Source organism: Dermacentor variabilis, chromosome 3 (genome assembly GCF_050947875.1).
Source record: "Dermacentor variabilis isolate Ectoservices chromosome 3, ASM5094787v1, whole genome shotgun sequence".
Taxonomy (NCBI): Eukaryota; Metazoa; Arthropoda; class Arachnida; order Ixodida; family Ixodidae; genus Dermacentor; species Dermacentor variabilis.
The window spans coordinates 227,251,973-227,273,751 of record NC_134570.1 but is presented as its reverse complement, the minus strand read 5'-3'; the positions used below and the strand labels follow the sequence as shown (position 1 = coordinate 227,273,751).

General features: G+C 50.6%; 1 protein-coding gene across 4 annotated transcripts in view; it reads left to right on the top strand.

Moving 5' to 3' along the window:
* LOC142576680 (uncharacterized) overlaps positions 1 to 21,779 on the top strand; it is a 516,248-nt gene that overhangs the window by 384,386 nt on the left and 110,083 nt on the right. For all 4 annotated transcript variants that reach the window (XM_075686909.1, XM_075686911.1, XM_075686910.1 and 1 more), the window contains one exon: positions 1,040 to 1,154. In XM_075686909.1, coding sequence (XP_075543024.1) covers positions 1,040 to 1,154 — 115 coding nt within the window. The remainder of the gene's footprint in view (positions 1 to 1,039; positions 1,155 to 21,779) is intronic.

Genomic DNA, 21,779 nt, shown 5'->3' with positions numbered 1-21,779 from the left:
GTGGGCGGTACCGTATGTACGGTAGCAAAGATGGTTGGTACAACTGGAATAATTATGACTCCGAGGCGTTGTTCCTGCAACGACGCGATAGACGTGACCGAACATGTGCAGCTTTGACTGTTATGTTAACCTGTTATGAATAACTGTATACTTAAAAGAAAAAAAAAGCAAACGAAATAAGGAAAGAAACATTTTATGATAACGCGAAGGGAAACTCTTTACGTTTTGAAGCTAGATGGGATTCTTTAGAAGGCTTACTTATAAAGCGAGGCACAGTAAAGAAGAAGCTTGCGCGTGCTGTGGCAACGCTAGGGAAATAATCGGACATTTTTATTAGAATGTGAACGTATCTACCCAGCGGTCGGTTTGGACTTCTCTGGACTCCTTGAAGCCTTAGGGTTCAGTCATAGCAGGGGGGAAGTAAATATGTCCGCAATAGAAATTAGTAAGAGGCGATTGGAAATTTGGTGGCAGAAAACCAGGGAGATCGCAAACGGAGGCGTAAAAAAGGGCGCCCGTGTTACGACTTTCTACCTTGGCCGTAGTGTTTCGTTCGCGCTGTAAGTAATAGTGCAGCTGTACCAACTCGTCCAGGTAACTGCCGTACTTTAATACGAAGTCCCCAATAGTAGTAAAGAGAATTCGATGCTTGGAATGGTGTGGTTCCTTTTTTTTTCTTTTAAATATAGGTGCGACATTAGGCAAAATAAGAGCTTGGTAGAGCAACCCACCGCCCCGTTTCAATGGCGGCGCTTATAGCATCCGTCTATCATCACACCGTAGGGCCTATGACCCCGCAAAAATAGTATCCGCGAGAAAGCTGACCTTGCTGCTGGCGAAAACCTTGTACATTCGTGGAAGGCCCGCCTGGCTGTCTCGCGGACGAAGGCTTCCACGGCGAGGTGGCACAGCGCTCGCTCTCTTGAACTCGGGACCGATGATAGCAACGGCGACAGGCCCGTGAACTAGTTATTTACGAAATAACCCGTTTTGTTGCCTCGTTAAATTATCAGCTGAAACTCGTGCTATGTGGACGCAGGAGGACAGCCCTGGACGAAGCTTCGATCGGGCACGAGGGCCTCTGCCGGTGGCTGCGCGCACGAGGCGCCGTGGGAGCACAAGAGGTGCGCCGAGCTGCGACCGTCGCCATTCAGGTAACGGCCGCCTCGGCGCCGCGGGAGACAGTTTGACGCGTCGCCAGAATAGCCGGGTTTGCGTTCGTTATGGAGACATCACACGATGCGCCTACTCTTTTTGAATGACTTGAACACAAAAAAAATTGATCCTATAGTAAATGAGGAATGGTCGTTCAAGTAATGTTGCCGCAGCCCAAGCTGCGACATGGGGACCTGTCTTCGCCAGCGGAATGACTTATTTCCTCAGCAGCAGCTTCTTTGGAATCCTTGGGGGAATGGGCAATCTTCGCAAGAAAAAGAGATAATGACGTATTTGCACACACACACACACACGCACACACAAATGCGTTGCAAATGGAAAGAAATGCATACCCGTGAATAACAATGAATTAGAAACGCAAATTGAAAAAGCAGTGAATGAAAATAGTCCAAAAACAATTATCAATTTAGTTTCTGTCGTGAAGAAAGTTCAATCCAGAAAATAACTACGGAGCGCTTAATCTGCTTGGTGCTGTAAGACAAGTCTCTTCTCCATAAGGCTATTGAACATTCTAGGCAGCGTTTGACGTTTGACGTTTGGTTTTCCTACATGGTGCGAAATGTTTTTATTTTCCATTCGTATGCATTTCTCGTGTGGTAAACGAAATCCCTCGCTTCTCAGTCTTCGATGTCTTGAAGGAAGCTAAAATGTTTCCATTTCCTCTTTTAACGTGCCACATAAGCGATAATTGCGTAATGTAGTCACTTGAAGTATTATGTGTTAAAAAAGAACTCTTGATTGGTGGTGCGACCCCTGAACTTATGCAATGATACGATATATATATATATATATATATATATATATATATATATATATATATATATATATATATATATATATATATATATATATATATATATATATATATATATATATATATATTGTCACGTGGTAGTGACGGTGAAGAAAGCAGCAATACGGTGGAATACAAACTAGCTTTCATTGGGCAAAACTGTGCCCACAAAAACAGGCTAGACTTATAGCACAACGATAGCGGCGAACACGGTCGGCGTTCGTCGGAAATCTGATCTGCTGGTCAAGCGCGTCGGCTTTTACAGAGCAGTCGTCGAATGTTCCAGACTAATGGTTCGGACCCGCGTCCCTTCCACAAAGTTCTACACCATTCGCGTCAGGTGCTGAAATCAGATAACAAGGTTCGGCAACAACAGACAGCGGATAGAAGCATCGATAACTTTCCAGAAGCTTCGGATACATGCAGGCGCGTCCCCCGCTGTGCGATTGCATTTGTTAGGCGGCGAAACGTGGTTGCCCGATAAAGATAAGTACGCGTGTCAATACCCCCCTCTTAAAAAGCATTGTCCCGATGCTACAAATATAAGAAAGCGAAACACAAAAAGACAACTATTAAACATAAGTAACAAAACAACGAAAAGAAACAAAGTCCAAAGGTCAGTTACGCGAAGCCCCAAAGTTCATTAGCGCTGGTAGTACGGCTTGAGTCGCACAACGTGGACTATTTCAGGTCGTAAGCGGCGCCGCTGTGATAGTGAAATGCCGTCTGGCACGACCTCATAGTCCAGTGCGCCAATACGTCGGATGATCCTGTACGGTCCGAAATAGCGACGCAAAAGCTTCTCGCTCAGTCCTCGCCGGCGTATAGTGGTCCAAACCCAAACACGGTCACCGGGCTGGTACTCGAAGAAGCGTCGTCAGAGATTGTAGTGTCGGCTGTCGGTCCTCTGTTGGTTCTTGATTCGCAGGCGGGCGAGCTGTCGGGCTAGGTAGCTAGGCTAGGTAGATAGGTAGCGACGTCAAGATTTTCCTCGTCAGTGACATGCGGCAGCATGGCGTCCAGCGTCGTCGTCGGGTTCCTGCCGTAAACCAGCTTAAATGGCGTGATCTGTGTTGTTTCTTGCACCGCCGTGTTGTAAGCGAATGTTACGTACGGCAGGACCGCGTCCCACGTCTTGTGCTCGACGTCGACGTACATTGCTAGCATGTCGGCGAAGGTCTTGTTCAGGCGCTCCGTGAGACCATTCGTCTGCGGATGGTAGGCAGTTGTCCTCCTTTGACTTGTCTGGCTGTATTGCAGAATGGCTTGCGTGAGCTCTGCTGTAAAAGCCGTTCCTCTGTCGGTGATGACGACTTCTGGAGCACCATGTCGCAGCAGGATGTTCTCAACGAAAAATTTCGCCACTTCGGCTGCGCTGCCTTTCGGTAGAGCTTTAGTTTCAGCGAAGCGGGTGAGATAGTCCGTCGCCACGACGATCCACTTATTTCCGGATGTTGATGTCGGAAACGGTCCTAACAAGTCCATCCCGATCTGCTGAAAAGGTCGGTAAGGAGGCTTGATCGGCTGTAGTAATCCCGCTGGCCTTGTCGGTGGTGTCTTGCGTCGCTGACAGTCTCGGCATGTCTTGACGTAACGGGCGACATCGGCGGTTAGGTGCCGCCAGTAATACTTTTCTTGTATCCTCGATATCGTCCGGGAGAAACCGAGGTGCCCAGCGGTCGGATCGTCATGTAGAGCGTGCACTACTTCTGGACGCAGCGCCGACGGAACAACAGGAAGATAGTTGGTGCGGACTGGTGAGAAGTTCTTCTTCACGAGTAGGTTGTTTTGAAGCGTGAACGAAGATAATCCACGCTTGAATGCCCTAGGGACAACGTCAGTGTGCCTTCCAAATACTCGACTAGAGCTTTTAGCTCCGCGTCCCCTCGTTGTTGTTCGGCGAAGTCTTCCGCGCTTATTATACCAAGGAAGGCGTCGTCATCCTCGTCATCTTGCGGCGGCGGGTCAATAAGGGCGCGTGATAGGCAATCGGCATCTGAGTGTTTTCGTCCGGACTTGTAGGTTACAGTGATGTCGTATTCTTGTAGTCTGAGGCTCCACCGTGCCAGCCGTCCTGAAGGGTCCTTTAAGTTAGCTAGCCAACACAACGCGAGATGGTCGCTGACCACTTTGAATGGCCTGCCATAGAGGTAAGGGCGAAATTTCGCTGTAGCCCAAACGATGGCGAGGCATTCCTTTTCGGTTGTAGAATAATTGTCTTCCGCTTTTGACAACGACCGGCTAGCGTAAGCTATCACGTGTTCATGTCAATCTTTTCTCTGGACTAGGACGGCACCGAGGCCTAGGCTGCTGGCGTCAGTGTGTATTTCGGTACCGGCGTGCTCGTCGAAGTGCGCAAGTACGGGCGGCGACTGCATGCGTCGTTTGAGTTCTTGAAATGCGTCGGCCTGCGGCGATTCCAACTTGAACTCGACGTCACGTTGAGTTAGCTTTGTCAGCGGCTCAGCAGTGCGTGAAAAGTCCTTGACAAACCGCCTGTAGTAGGCACACATGCCAAGAAATCTACGCACTGCCTTCTTGTCGATGCGCTGCGGGAACATTGCAATGGCAGCTGTCTTCTGCGGTTCGGGGCTGACTCCAGACTTGCTGATGACGTGGCCTAGGAACAGAAGCTCATCGTTAGCGAAGCGGCACTTTTCTGGCTTCAGAGTGAGCCCTGATGACTTGATGGCCTCGAGTAGTGTTGAGAGCCGCCTAAGGTGATCGTCGAAATTTCCGGCGAAGACAACGACGTCATCCAAGTAAACAAGACAGGTCTACCACTTCAGTATTGCTAACATTGTGTCCATGATGCACTGGAACGTTGCAGGTGCCGAGCACAGTCCCAATGGCATGACCTTGAACTCGTAGAGGCTGTCTGGCATGATGAAGGTGGTCCTTTGGCAATCTCTTTCGTCGACTTCTATTTACCAGTAGCCAGACTTGAGATCCATCGACGAGAAGTATTTAGCGTTGCAGAGCCGATCCAATGTGTCGTCTATCCGTGGGAGGGGGTATACTTCCTTCTTCGTGATCTTGTTCATACGACGATAATCGACGCAGAAACGTAGGGTTCCGTCCTTTTTCTTCACCAGGACAACAGGGGATACCCACAGGCTTTTCGATGGCTGGATGATGTCGTCGTGCAGCATTTCGTCGACTTGTTCTCTTATAGCTTTACGTTCTCGCGGCGAAACTCGGTGAGGGCTCTGGCGAAGTGGTCGAGCGCACTCCTCGGTGATTATGCGATGCTTGGCGACTGGTGTTTGTCGAATCCTCGATGACGTCGAAAAGCAGCCTTTGTATCGTCGGAGCAGACTTCTCAGCTGCTGTTGCTTAATCACGGGGAGACTTGGATTAATGTCGTAGTCTGCTTCGGGAACCATGGTCGTCGGGGTAGATGCGGCGGAATCCGAGAGGACAAACGCGTTACTAGTTTCCAGAATTTCCTCGATGTACGCGATCGTCGTGCCCTTGTTGATGTGCTTGAACTCCTGGCTGAAGTTTGTCAGCAACAATTTCTTGTTTCCTCCGTGCAGTCGAGCGATCCCTCTTGCGACGCAAATTTCACGGTCTAGCAGTAGACGTTGGTCGCCTTCGATGACGCCTTCTACGTCAGGGGGTGTTTCGGTGCCGACCGAAATAACAATGCTGTAGCGAGGCGGGATGCTCACTCGATCTTCGAGCACACTCAAGGCGTGGTGACTACGAGGGCTCTCCGGCGGCATCGCTTTATCTTCCGACAGCGTTATTGACTTCGACTTCAGGTTGATGATTGCGCCGTGTTGGTCCAGGAAGTCCATACCGAGAATGACGTCTCGTGAACACTATTGGAGTATAACGAAGGTGGCAGGGTAAGTCCGGTCATGAATGGTTATTCTTGCCGTGCATATTCCAGTCGGGGGGATGAGGTGTCCTCCAGCGGTTCGAATTTGAGGGCCTTCCCATGCAGTTTTAACTTTCTTCAACATTCGGCGATGGGTCCACTCATGACGGAGTAATCGGCTCCTGTGTCCACGAAAGCGGTGACTGCGTGGCCGCCGAGAAGCACGTCGAGGTTGGTGGTTCTTTGTCTGGCATTGCAATTAGGTCTTGGCGTCGGATCACGGCTGCGTCGTGTTACCTGAAGCTGGAACGTCGCGTCGTCAAGTCGTCATTCGTCGGTGTAGTCTTGGCTTCCTGACTTCGTCGGGACGGCGGCGTGTCGTTATTATGTCGTCGAGATGGTCTCTTCGTCGTCTTCGTCGGCGGCGGAGGATCTTCGTCAGTTCGACGAACAGCAACCGCACCTCCATCGGTTGCTGCTTTTAGTTTTCCGGATATGGGCTCGCTGAGCGGCCCCGGGCTGGGCCAGTGTATGGTCGGCGCTGCGGCGACAGGTAGCGGCCTGGTGACGGCGAACTGGACGGTCGTCGAGGGCTCCACTGAGTAGCGGCGAGGTAGTCGGCGATGTCACGAGGGCGTTCACCTTCTCGAGGGCGCGATGCATCGACGGCGAACCCTCGCAATCCCAGGTTGCGGTATGGGCATCGGCGGTATACATGGCCGGCTTCGCCGCAGTGGTAGCAGAGCGGGCGGTCGTTGGGGGCTCGCCAAATGTCCGTCTTCCTCGCGTAGCTGTGCTGGACGACGGGTGGGCGTGCTGGCGGCGGCGGCGGTGGACGACGGAATTGCGGCGTTACAGGGCCCTGGCGTTATCGTGGAGGGGGACCTTGACGGCGGGAGACGGCGGCGTAGGTCATTGCTTCCGGCTGAGGTTGCGGTGATCGTGGTTGCACCTCACGGACTCCAAGACATAGAAAAATTAAAGGTGCCACCTATTATATATTGAGACGTGTACTTATCTTTATCGGGCAACCACGTTTTGCCGCCTAACAAATGCAATCGCACAGCGTGGGACGCGCCTGCATGTATCCGAAGCTTCTGGAAAGTTATCGATGCTTCTATCCGCTGTCTGTTGTCGCCGAACCTTATGTTATCTGATTTCATCACCTGACGCGAATGGTGTAGAACTTTGTGGAAGGCACGCGAGTCCGAACGATTAGTCTGGAAATTCGATGACTGCTCTGTAAAAGCCGACGCGCTTGACCAGCAGATCAGATTTCCGACGATCGCCGACCGTGTTCGCCGCTATCATTGTGCTATAAGTCTAGCCTGTTTTTGTGGGCCCAGGTTCGCCCAATAAAAGCTAGTTTGTATTCCACCGTATTGCTGCTTTCTTCGCCGTCACTACCACGTGACATCTGGTGGAGGTGCTTTTGCATTCATGGACCGAACGCCCCTGCAAAGCCGCGCTCCAAGCGCGAAGCCCGAGGACAATACCAACATCGCCTAAGACCAGCGTGCTCGCCGCAGACTGCAAGGACTGCCCCCAGACCACGGACTTCTACCTGAGACGACAAAGAAGATCGTGGTCAAGACAACCCCAATAGCTGCCCAGCGTAACCCGTTACCTTGCAACAACCTCGGTACCCACCGACCTTCCATGAAGCAGCTACTGAAGACCTGGAATCCTGGCTGGAGACCTACGAACGAATCGCGACTTTCAACGACTGGGACTCCGACGACAAGCTGCGGCATGTATACTTCGCCTTACAAGACGCCGCCAGAACGTGGTTTGAGAACCGGGAGTCGACCATGACAGCATGGGACCTGTTCCGTAGCGGCTTCCTGCGCACCTTTACGAGCGTCGTGCGCAAGGAAAGGGCCGAAGCTATGCTGGACGCCCGAGTGCAGCTACCAAACGAGAACGCTGCCATCATTACGGAAGAAATGAGACGTCTGTTCCGCCACGCCGACCCGGATATGCCCGAGGAGAAGAAAGTCCGCCTACTCATGCGTGGTGTGAAGGAAGAACTTTCCGGCGCAATGATACGAAGCCCACCGAAGACCGTGGAAGAGTTCTTTCGTGAGGCCACCAGCATCGAGAAGACACTCGAAATGCAGAACCGGCAATTCAACCGCCGTACGAACTCGACCAACTACGCAGGAAATCTATTACTAGCCACGAACGATCTGCGCGAGACCATCAGGGCCATTGTGCGCGAAGAACTGCGCAAGGTCTTGCCTTCGTCACAGACTCAAGTGGCCTCGATCGCCGACATCATGAAAGAAGAGGTGCAGCGATCGCTTGGAGTTCCTGAGGTGCAACCACAATTACCGCAGCCCCAGCAAAAAGCGATGACATACGTCGCCGTCGCACGCCGTCAAGGTCCCCCTCCGCGACCGCGCCAGTGCCCTCCAACGCCGCTATACCGTCGTCCGCCGCCGCCGCCGCCAGCATCCCCACCAGTCGCCCAGCGCACCTACGCGAGGAAGGTGCGCTGGGAACCGCCCGCTCTGCTATCACTGCGGGGAAGCCGGCCATGTGTACCGCCGATGCCTATACCGGGAGATGGGACTGCGAGGATTCGCCGTTAACGCGCCGCGACCACACATTGGCGAACGACCTCGCGATATCGCCGACTACCTCGCCACCACTCAGTGGAGACGTCGACGACCGTCCCGTTTGCCGTCACCCGGCCGCTACATGTCGCCGCAGCGCCGACCATACACTGGCCCAGCCCGGGGCCGGTCTGCGCGCCCATATCCGGAAAACTAAAAGCAGCAGCCGATGGAGGTGCGGTTGCTGTTCGACGAAGAATACGCCGACGGAAGACGACCGGACGACGCCACGTATCAGCCACAGGTGAACGAGACGCAGCTGTGATCCGACGCCAAGACCTAACTCTAACGCAAGACAAAGAACCAGCGGCCTCGACGTGCTTCTCGACGGCCACGCAGTCACCGCCTTAGTAGACACAGGAGCCGATTACTCCGTCATGAGTGGACCATTGCCGCCCAGTTGAAGGAAGTTAAAACAGCATGGGAAGGCCCTCAAATTCAGACTGCTAGAGGAACCCTCATCACGCCGACTGGAATCTGCACGGCAAGAATAACCGTTCATGATCGGACTTACCCCGGCACCTTCGTTATCCTGCAACAGTATTCACGAGACGTCATTCTCGGCATGGACTTCCTCAACCAACGCGGCGCAGTCATCGACCTGAAGTCGAAGTCGATAACGCTGTCAGAAGATCGTGCGATACTGCCGGAGAGCTCTCGTAGTCACCACGCCTTAAGCGTGCTTGACAGTCAAATTAGCATCCCGCCCAGCTCCAGCATTCTCATTTCCGTCAGCACCAAAACACCTGCCGACGTAGAAAGCGTCATCGAGGTTGACCAACGTCTATTTCTACACCGTGAAATTTGCGTCGCAAGAGGGATCGCTCGACTGCACGGAGGAAAAACTGAAGTGTTGCTGACAAACTTCAGCCAGCAGTTCAAACACATCAACAAGGGTGCTATGATCGCCTACATCGAGGAAATTTTGGAAACCAGTAATGCGTTTTTCCTCTCGAATTCTGCCGCATCTACCCCGAGGACCATAGTTCCCTAACCAGACTGCGACATAAATCCAAGTCTCCCCATTATTAAGCAGCAACAGCTCAGAAGTCTGCTCCGACGATACAAAGACTGCTTTTCGACGTCATCGAGGCTTCGACAAGCACCAGTTGCAAAGCATCGCATAATAACCGAAGAGAGCGCTCGACCACTTCGCCAGAGCCCTTACCGAGTTTCGACGCGAGAACGTGAAGCTATTAGGCAACAAGTCGACGAAATGCTGCGCGACGACATCATCCAGCCGTCGAAAAGCCCGTGGGCCTCTCCTGTAGTCCTGGTGAAGAAAATGGACGGAACCCTATGCTTCTGCGCCGATTATCGTCGACTGAACAAGATCACGAAGAAGGATGTGTACCCCCTTCCACGGATAGACGACGCATTGGATCGGCTCGGCAACGCTAAATACTTCTCGTCGATGGACCTCAAGTCTGGCTACTGGCAAATAGAAGTCGACGAGAGAGATCGCGAAAAGACTGCCTTCATCACGCCAGACGGCCTCTACGAGTTCAAGGTCATGCCATTCGAACTGTGCTCGGCACCTGCAACGTTTCAGCGCGTCATGGACACGGTGTTAGCCGGACTGAAGTGACAGACCTGTCTTCTTTACTTGGATGACGTCGTCTTCTTCGCCGGAAATTTCGACGATCGCCTTAGGTGACCTGCGACAGTACTAGAGGCCATCAAGTCATCAGGGCTCACTGAAGCCAGAGAAGAGCCGCTTTGCTTACGGTGAGCTTCTGTTCCTAGGCCACGTCATCAGCAAGTTTGGAGTCCGCCCCGACCCGCAGAAGACCGCTGCCATTGCAAAGTTCCCACAGCCCATCGACAAGAAGGCAGTGCGTCGATTTCTTGGCATGTGTGCCTACTACAGGCGATTTGTCAAGGACTTTTCACGCACTGCTGAGCCGCTGACACATCGAACTAAATGTGATGTCGAGTTCAAGTGGGACACGCCGCAGGCCGACGCATTTGAAGAACTCAAACGACGCATGCCGTCGCCCCCAGTACTTGCGCACTTCGACGAGGACGCCGATACCGAAATCCACACTGACGCCAGTAGCCTAGGCCTCGGTGCCGTCCTAGTCCAGAGAAAAGCCGGACTTCAACGCGTGATAGCTTACGCTAGCCGGTCGTTGCCAAAAGCGGAAGGCAATTATTCTACAACCGAAAAGGAATGCCTCGCCATTGTTTGGGCTACAGCGAGATTTCGCCCTTATCTATATGGCAGGCCATTCAAAGTCGTCAGCGACCATCACGCGTTGTGTTGGCTAGCTAACTTTTAGGGCTCTTCAGTAAGGCTGGCGCGGTGGAGCCTTAGACTGCAAGAATATGATATCACTGAAACCGACAAGTGCGGACGAAAACACTCTGATGCCGATTGCCTATCACGCGCCCCCATTGACTCGCCGCCGCAAGATGACGAGGATGACGACGCCTTCCTTTATTTATTTATTTATTTTACAATACTGCCGCTCTCAGCCGAGAGCCCAGCGGGCGGGCATGAACGCTTTCTTTTCCGTATATAAATACATAAGTAAATAAGTACATAAATACAGAAGTACATAATATGCCTGCTTGGCATATTAAGTGCCAACGGGGAGGAAGAAGAAGTGCCTCGGAAGAAGAGCGCCTATAGCTGTGGTCTCTTCCTTTTCCTGTGTCTCGGACGTTTTTCAACATCAGAGGCTGTGCAAAGGGCACAACGTCATCCTCCAGGATGGGGGATAGGAATCCCAACCAAGCGTTTGACCCTGGTCGTCCCCCACTGGCTGCATCGAAGACAAGGGACCGCACTGGCCCTTCCACTGTCGCCCTTGAATCTTCCGACAGCTCAACGGTTGAAGAAATGGAATCGGACAACGATTTCACACTTTCCGTGGGTCGCCGTTTGAAGAGAAAACTCAGGAGGACATCAACAGACAGTGAATCGTTGCCAAGGCAGGACAGTGGTAAGCAATCATTCACTGTTGCTTACGTCCCTACCACAGCTACCGACGATCTGATTACCTTGAACAGGCAGAGCTTAACAGAGTACTTTGAGCGAATTGCGCCAGGCCAAGTCAACGAGATCAGAATTAACGCACGGAGGAACATCCTTTCGGTGGACGTGAACAAGTCAATTCTGGATACGCTAAAGGCTGCCACACTACTAGGAAACGTCCCAGTGCGCTCCTTTGCGTCTGGAAAAGGAACCTCGATTGCCGTTATTTCTGACGTGGACAAAGAAATCGCAGACACTGACCTCCAGAGGCTTTTGAATTCCACCGCGCCAATAGTGCAGATTCACCGCTTCGGTCAATCCCGGTGTATCAAAATAGTCTTTGACTCTGAAACGTTACCTGACTACGTAAAAGTAGGATACGTAAGACACCGTGTGCGCCCTTACGTGCCAAAACTGGTGCAGTGTCGAAAGTGTTTCAAAATAGGACGCGTAAGCGCAGCTTGCAAGGGCGGCGTAACATGCCAACGGTGTGGAGGGGCCCATCAAATTGATAGCTGCGATGCTACTGCCCTAAAATGTCCTAATTGCGCCGGTCCACATGAAGCGACATCAAAAGACTGCCAGAAAATCAAGGACGAAATGTCAGTGCTTCGAAAGATGGTGCGGGACAACTCCACTCACAGACAGGCTGCTACATCGATACGCCGCCGCAGACGTCGATCGCGACACAGACGACAGCAAGGCAAGAGTACTTCCCGTACAGATGGACCATCGGCCACATGGCAAACTCCTCGCTTGCCAAGTTTGCTTCTGCGATCAAGATGCGGGCCCGACGTACCTTCTTCGGCAGCAACACGTGGAACACATGTGCTGCATAAAACGGCACTTCCGCCGACCGACTCTGACATTGACTGGCCGTCGCTCCCACCCAAACAAACAGGCTTAAAAGCGTCGGTTGATGTGTCTGCAAAGCTGGTTGAGAATGATAAGACAGAAAAGGAAAATCTACGAAGTATGCTGAAACACCTGATAACTACGATGCGTTCACTTCTCTGCGAACTACAGACGCCGGTTGCTAAGATCGCGCTACATGTTCTAGATGCTTTGGAACCGCTCCTCGCGGCTCTACAATAAGGCATCATGGCGCTCCCTTTTGAAAACCAATTACGAAGATCTTCAATAATGCAAGGGAATGCCAGAGGCATACGAGGCCGCCTCGCAGACTTTCGGCAATGGATATTCAAATACCAGTTTCCCGTGGCTGTAATATGTGAACCAAACATGACGTCTTTACTACGCGTATCTTGATATGTGCCACCGTGGTCAAGGAATGATCAGAATTTAAGCAAAGTGCTCACTTTTGTTCGTCGGAATTTAACGTGCCTTCGTAATGACATTCCTGCACACGCTTCCAACGAGTACGTTTGTATAACGCTGAAGTACAAGCGGCGCACACTCTCAGTAATTGGCGGGTATATACCCCCAACATCGAGCATAGATTGTTCATATTTGCTGTCCATACTGAAATCTTGTCCGGGTCCCCACATAGTCATCGGTGACTTTAATGCCCACCATCCCATATGGGGCTCTGCTTCGACGAACGCCCGCGCTAGAGACTTGGCTGTCTTCATGCTTGTTAAGGCTTGATGGTGATCAATGATGGCTCGCCAACATACCTTCGAGGCTCTTACTACAGCAGTTGTCTGGAAATTGCGTTTGTTTCAAAAAGCCTGCTGTCTGCTACACGATGGTGTACTGATCTCGACACCCATGGAAGTAACCACCTACCAACATATGTTCAGTTGAAATGGTTACATCCCCCAGCTCCGCACACTGTACGTTCTATCGGTTGGCCAACATTTCGAAAATCTGTGACCACCGCATGTCAAGCCATCCAAGCACCATACAATATTGAAGATGTCATCGCGGCAACTTTACGTGACACAACAAAACACCTCAGCGCACCTTCACCTAGATCATCTATTGACCAGTACGAGCGACTTCGCGCGATACGGCGTCGAGCAGAACGGAAATACAGAAGGGCCAAATCACCATTAGACGTCACTGCATCACGCCGGGCTCAGCGTCATGTCCTGCGCCACCTTGAGAAGCTTGACAAACAACGCTGGAGATCATTCTGTGGCTCTCTGGATCCGAGAAAACCTCTCTCTAGAATTTGGAAAATTCTACGAAGCCTTCGCTCGCCTCCACAACAGCTTCACCCGTTCAGCGCTGTGGCCATACGACAAGGCCGGCGTGAAGTTGAGGTCGCCGATGACTTCTGCAAATTACTCGTGAGCTCCTCGAACGATATACTAACCCATTCACGACTGACTTTCCCGTCATCAAGTGATCACCGTCTGGACGTGCCTTTTATTATGCACGAGCTCGGCGCTGCGATATCTTCTTCCCGCCGGTCAACTTGTCCAGGACCAGACGGAATTACATACTCCGCGATTTGTCATCTTGGAGTAGAAGCTCGAGAAATTCTCCTGGCGCTCTACAACTCTACGTGGGAGACAGCAACTGTGCCTAATCACTGGAAGTGCAGTCGTCTTGTGGCTTTGCTAAAACCTGGGAAATGCCCACATGATCTCTCACATTATCGGCCAATAGCCTTGGCAAGCTGTGTCGGTAAAGTGATGGAGCGGATGGTACTGAGCAGACTGGAATGGCTACTCGATAAAAGTGGATTCAGAAGACACCGATCATCCATTGACGGTGTGATCGACCTAGTATCTTCTGTTCAACAGGAAAAGAGACGCCGTCGTCTGGTACGCGCAATATTTCTGGATATCAAAAGTGCCTACGACAACGTCTTCCACCATTCGATTCTTCAGGCGCTTGAGTATATTGGTGTTGGTGGGCGGATCTATGCATGGCTGCAGAGTTACCTCAGTGGCCGCACCATATTCATGTCCACTTCGGATGGCGAGACTGATAGACATGACGTTCGCAGGGGTGTTCCGCAGGGTGGTGTCCTTAGCTCAATATTGTTCAATATCATACTGGTGGGCCTTGCAGACGAGCTACCTGAAACAGCGCGTATCAGTACGTACGCGGATGATATCTGTATTTGGTCATATGGGGTCACACGTCCACAAGTGCGCGCAAGGCTCCAACGTGCGGCTACCATAACGGCGAAGTACTTGCGCCGTAGCCGCCTGCAACTCTCAGCAACTAAGTGTGCAGTCATGGCATTCACGCGCAAATCAATGTCACATTATCCAATCGTTGTCGACGGAACGGCGCTCCATTTAGTCACCCACCAGAGATATATTGGCGTGATAATAGACCGCAGTCTTTCTTGGACCAAACATGTTACTGCGCTCAGGGCTAAACTGACCAACTTCATACACGTTCTTCGTGTAATATCAGGACTGAGATGAGGCCCCTCTGAGCGAAGTTTGCTCCAAGTGTACCAGGCACTTTTATGGGCTACATACGCTACAGCATGCCTGTGTTATCTAACATGGGGTCATCTTGTATACGCACGCTGGAGAGCCTTCAGGCACAAGCACTACGGATATGTCTTAGCTTGCCACGCTGCACGTCAACTAAGGGCACAATAGCGGAAGCACGGGCTTGTCCTATCGACATATACAGGTCTTCTGAACCTGTGCGAACATATCTTCGCCTGCTAACCAGACACTTACACCATCCACTGTCAACACTTCCAAGCACCAACCTTGACTGTGCTTTTTCTAAAGCTATTGCATGTCACGCAAGCATTGTACCTGCAAGATTCCAGGCCACCGACATCCCCGCGACACCTCCATGGACATTGCCAAGACCACAAGTGAGGCTTCAGATACCCGGAATTAGGAAGAAATCTCACGTTTCCTCCATTGGCTTGAAGCAGCTCACCCTGTCCCATATATTTACATTATATAGTGGGACTGTACAAGTATATACCGATGGTTCGGTCACGCCATCTGCCACAACGGCCGCATTTGTCATCCCACAACTTGGAATTACTCAACGATTTCGATTAGACCACAAATCGACATCTACGGCTGCGGAACTTGCGGGAATACGGGAGGCTGTCCGTTTTATGAGAACGCAGACACCCCATAAATGGACAATATTCTGCGATGCCAAATCAGCGCTGCAGGCGCTAAAATACTTTTTAAAGAAAGGACCATACTATCTGCTCGGGCTGGAAATCGTCGAACTTTATCACAGTGCCGAGTTAAGTGGCCACATGATCACCTTTCAATGGGTGCCTAGCCATTGTGGTGTTCTTGATAATGAACTCGCTGACAGTGAGGCAAGATCGGCCTCCTGTTCCTCTGATGAAGTACGGATTGCCTACTCGCGACCTGACACCAACTCCATGATCAAGGCACTCATGCAGGACCTTTCAAAGGCTCACAGAGCCCACTCTGATAACATTCACAGACGTCTAAATATGATTGACCCAAACGGTAAATTCTGTTTGCCCCCGAAGCTTACACGGAGCAAAACATCATTGCTTCACAGGATTCGGCTCGGAGTTGCTTTCACCCGTCGCTACGCACACCTCATCGACCAGTCGAACAGCCCTGATTTTGTACACTGCCAGATGCCCGAAACACTGCAACACGTACTGTGCGACTGCCCAGCAGATATGCTGGAGCAAAGGACGTTAGACAGTTTCCTAGCCTGCGTTGGCAGACAACTACTGTCGGAGGAAGCTATCCTCGGCCCATGGCCTGACACTGCAATTTCAATGCGTGCAACAAAAGTATTGTTGAAGTTCCTGCAGGACACCAAGCTCGACGAGCGGCTCTAGCGAGGCAACTGTCTCATGTACATAAGCACTCGCCACTTATCTTATCATCATCATGCATGCCATTACTTTCACTCCCCTTCCCTCTTCCCCAGTGCAGAGTAGCAGACTATAGAGCGCACTAGCTCAGGTCGACCTCTCTGTCTTTCCTATCAATAAATTCTATTCATTCAAGTGCCAACGACTTCGCTGAAAAGCAACGAGCAGACCCGGAGCTGAAAAAATCTTGTCGAGTATTTGGAAGGGCACACCGACGTTGTCCCTAGGGCATTTAGGCGAGGATTGTCTTCGGTCTCGCTTCAAAACAACCTACTCGTAAAGAAGAACTTCTCACCAGTCCGCGCCAACTACATTCTTGTTGTTCCCTCAGGGCTACGTACAGAAGTATTGCACGCCCTGCATGACGATCTGACCGCTGGATACCTCGGATTCTCCCGGACACTATCGAGGATGCAGGAAAGGTATTATTGGCCGTGCCTGACCGCCGACGTCGCCCGTTATGCAAGGACACGCCGAGACTGTCAGCGACGCAAGACACCACCGACACGGCCAGCGGGATTACTGCAGCCAATCGAGCCTCCTTGCCGACCATTTCAGCAGATCGGTATGGACTTGTTGGGACCCTTTCCGACGTCAACAACCGGAAACAAGTGAATTGTCGTGGAGACGGGTACCTCACCCGCTTCGCTGAAACGAAAGCACTGCCGAAAGGTAGTGCAGCCGAAGTGGCGAAATACTTTGTCGAGAACATCCTGCGGCGACATGGCGCTCCAGAAGTCCTCATCACCGACAGAGGAACGGCCTTTACAGCGCAGCTCACCCAAGCCATTCTGCAGTACAGTCAGACAAGGCACAGGAGGACAACTGCCCTTCGCGGTGGTTCAGCGTGCCTGCCACACATTCTATTGCGGAAAAGGCTATGTAGGCCAAGTACCATGAACCTCACGTCATATGGTGTGTCACAGGGATCACTAAAAGGTCGGAAACGAATTGTGTACGGTGTGACTTCCTTTTTAAGTGTTTTTTGAGGGTGTTCCAGAAGAACACCGCTACCTTACAATCTACAAAACAGTGACCAATCATTCCAGCATGTGGACACAAGCGGCAGTTAGTTGACTACGCCACGCAACAGCCCCCTTTAACCATGCTTTGACAGGAAGGGTTGCCGAATACAACTTAATGTAGTAGTAGTAGTAGTAAACAGCATTATTGGGGCCCTGAGGAGCTAGGCACGGGGCCTGCTAGGTAGGTCCCTACCCAGCCGTTGGCTAGTTCCATGTCGGAACTGAGAGGCCATGCCTCTCCGCTCGTTCACGGGCCCTCTGGACTTAAAAAAAAAAGTTCTTGATTCCTGGAGGAACTATTATTCGACGGACACGCTTAAATACGTCTAGGTAATGACATTGCAAATAAAGCGCATAATAATGGGGAACAGGAAACAATGTGTGTATGCACTCATAGACACATCAGAAATTTCTTCGCAGGAGGCAGTGAAAATATATACTAAAGCGAGCCTTAAGGAAGTGAAGTCCTTCGACAACCTCCTTCGAGAAGCCCCCAGGAGCCCGTGGTGCATCTCTGACAGATGACGACACAACTATTTCTGAAAAGTAATTGCTTTATCGAAGTTGTAACATCTCTCTTAGGAATGGACTCTTTTTCTTTATTGCTTGGGAGCAGGCTATTCAGCAAAATAAGAAAAACAAAGCGCTACTGAAATTTAAAGTGACCGAAGACACATTCAAGAGTCTGGCAAACACGTGGAAACGTCCAATAAAGGCATCCAGTCCGGCGCTGTTTCTTGTGCACTACGAACGTAGGCAAGCGATTCCTGAAAAAACAATGGGTAGAATAACCGGGAGACAAGTTGTCTAATGAAAACATGAACTAAACCAAGACTCCCACTCTCAAGAGAAGAAAAAAAAAAAGGTTATCGCGTCGCATGGCCTCAACACGTGAGCTCCATACGTAGGTAGCTAACACACGATGGTCTTCTTTATGGTCCTGACCCCACATTTCCGTGTGACACCACTATCCCTTGTGTGCCACGTGTTGCAACTGAGTATGCTCGTGAAGTCCTCGACCGCGCTCACATGGCGCTTCAAGTCGCCCGGTGTCGTTTATTAGCCTCGCAGGATATACAAAAAGAGCATCATTACCTGTGCCACTGCGATGTTAGTTCGCGCCAGGTGCTTAGGTGCTCCTTTGTTCACCATGTCGGGTTGGCCTCTCCCAGATACGTCTCTCTCACTACACAGGGCCTTATGAAGTCCTAGGTCAAGTTAACGGCGTAAATTACGAGATTTCGCCGCTACAGTTTGATGCATCCTCAAGACCGACGCCTCTTGACGTCGTGCACGTTTCGCGGCTGAAGCCATACTTCACTCGCCATTATTCGCCTACCATGCGCCGAGACGGCGCTTCGCCACCCGGCGGTCCTGTTACAGTAGGATGAAAGAAGACAGAAGGTCGCGAGGGCGCTGGCTTCTGCGTGTTGTTGGTGGTCGGCCATCTTAACTACTCTGACTCATCTTGTACCTATATTGTAAATACAGTCTTTCTATACTCTCAACATCCCCGTAACTATACCGATATTATATATTAAAAATAAAAGATCAAGCATGCTACCTTGAGGAATGCCCGAAGTAACTGGCAGTTCAAGAAAAGAGAAGTCGCTTATGCTGGCAAATTGTGTACGGTTAAGTGTGCAGATATCCAGTTAATTAGACACGTAGGGAGATTTATCTTCTCACGCCTCTAAATTGACATCAAGTAGCAAGGAAGGTCAACAAAATTTCTAAAATCCAGGGATACGACATCCATCGTACTAGGTTTTTTCAAGAATGCTCGCAAAATTATGGACTACTGAAGCCAACTGATTAACTATAAAGAAGCCTTTTCTAAAGTCATGTTAAACAGGTGTGAGAATATTGTTTTTGTCCAAAACATTTTGCATCTGGTTTTCTGTGATGTAATTCAACAGTTTGAAGCCGTAAGACGCTAGGGAAAAGGGTCGTAATTAGTTTGTTATCAAAGTTACTGCGCCTTCCTTAAGCACCGCTACAAAGTGCACTGATCGCCCGTCCACAGGAAGGGTCTCTGAAACCAAAGACGTGCGAAAAATAATCGCTAGTAAACATGCACTCAACTCTGCACAGGGCTCAAGGATGCGTTTGGGATGTCACCGGGCACAGGGGGTGAGTTCGTTCTTTGATGCAGACACCATGCCAGGAAGATATGCAACGTCGCGATCTACACGACATAATTTACGGCTGGGACCTGCGCGATCAGATGCACTTGAAGTTAAATCATGAAAAATTTGAATAAAGTGTTCCGCAATGCATTGTTTTCCAATGGCATGGACACCTTTATGCAAAAGGCAATCAATAAGGTTTTTTTTTTTTTCTGTCGCTCAAGTGGGTGAAAGTTTTTTTTTTTTTTTTCCGGAGCACTGAGCATAAAATTGGGTAAGGTGCAGTGAACATAGTGTTACCTAGCTTAGCACACGTTCTGTTTCAGACATTCTTGAGGGCTCGGTATCGGGGCTCTGTATCGTAGAATCATTTCTATGTCAACAACGTGAGTGATCAACACTTGCGCTATCTCCACGCAAGTACCGAGCTGCCAGACGGTCTACTTTTGGGGCTTCTGCGTCTACAGGCCAGGGCAGCAACGAGAACCTGTGGCAGGTCGCGATTTCTAACTACGGCATCACACTGCGCCTCGTTCGAAGCCTACGCTGCCGGTGCTGCCTGGTGCATCTGTCCCGGATCGCGCAACCCCACACTAGCGATACCATGTGCACAATTTACCTGGACTTTATTTCAGTCGTGCGCTAGGAAGGGGGCCCTCCGATGTCGGCGGAGAGGGAGGGAGCGCGTGCAGGCAGCGGTCGAGCACGTTCGAGCGGCAGCCACAGCGTCGGCCAGGCTACGCCGCCGTTTCCCGGCGCTTGTGCGCCTGTGTGAGTTCCGAGAGAGAAACCTGGAGATTGCGCCTAGGCACTACGGAGGAGTGCGCGTTTTGTTCCGTTCGTCCCTACGCGACAGCTACGCGAGAACCGCAACTTCACTACTCTTGGAACAGCATCACAGCAGCCAATACAGAGTCTGTAACTGTGAAGCATACCAGACAACAAATTCGCAGCAACAACGTGTCATTATTCGTGGGCCTGCGACCACTCGGTTCACGCCCGGTCGCTTCGCTATCCTCGGCAGGAACCCTCCGTGTCAGGCCAGGTGGTTAAGCCGAGATAAAAACAACTTTAAAGAACAAAAAAAAACGTTTTAGCGCGCATTCGAACGACTTACCTCCCAATCACAACCGCGGTGCTGTGAACGCTACGCCACGAAAACGAGCGGAGCAGGAGCTCATTACGGAGTATTTATCCGCGGGCCTGCCTGCGCCCCTAACACCTAGGCGCAATCGCGGCACTTCTCTCTCTCTCAACGCACGCATGCGCACGTGCGTCAGGAGGAGGAAAGAAGCTTTACTTAAGGCCGAGGCCCAGTAAAGAAAACGCGCCGCATCCTTCTCGTGCATGCGCCATTTACAAAACGAAAATACGCCATCCGGTGCGCGGTTGCCATCTTATCGCACGTGATCCTTATACGGAACATCTCGGCGGGGCCGACGACGCAAGTTCGCCTGGAGCGTCCATATATTTGCTATTGCAATAGAAAGTATTAATTCTACTTACCACAGAGCCGCTTGTGAACATTCTATACTGTTATGCAACACCCCTAGTAATTTCAGTCATGTACAGTACCCACAAACTTTTACGGAACACGAGATGTGAGAAAAAGCTGAATGTGTGCGCAGCTTCACACACAGCCGAGTATCCACAGTTACAGCCTCTACCAGTACAAGTGAACAGCAATGTGACATTAGGGTTTACTGACTACTGTTACAGGCTGCGTAGAAAGTGAAAGTTTTATGAGATCCCATGGTTCGTAAGATTTTGTGATTGACTGTACATACCCTAAAAACAAAATGGGCCATAATACGAATCCCTGGGGCAGACCAGAGGTTATCGCAGAAAGTGCCCAAGAACTGATGTTGATATGCATTGGGTGTACTGTGCGTTTGGGGCACTTTAAAGAATCGCATGTGATCAAAAATAATCCGGAGTCCACTACTACAACGTGCCTTATAATCATATCGTGGTTTTTGAATTTAAAAGCTCACCATTTTTGCCGTTTCCTAAATAAAGGTACTCAGCTATCCGTGCAATTCTCTTATCGGCGTTGTTGTAAGAGCTTCATGTAGTAATGAGTAAGTTATAAGGGAGAACATCAAACGCCTTCCGAAAGCCTAAAAAAAATTGCCAGTGACCTGTCTTGTTATTTGCTAGGATCAAATTGTGTGTAAATTCTGTCGCTTGTGTCGGACATGAGAAGCGTTGTTTAAGTTCAAGTTTATAAGTATCAATGATGTTATGTTTAACAATTTAGTGCGACATAACGCAACTATATATACGTTATATTGCATGTAAAGCTAGTCGAAGACACCGGTTTTTGGTTCCCAACACAGTTCCTGGGTCCACTCTTATGTATAGGCACAGTATTCTATATTATGTATAGGCACAGACTGAATTTCCTGTCTTCAGCTTGGCACCCTACTTTCAGTAAAACACTTTTGAAAGACATGACAAA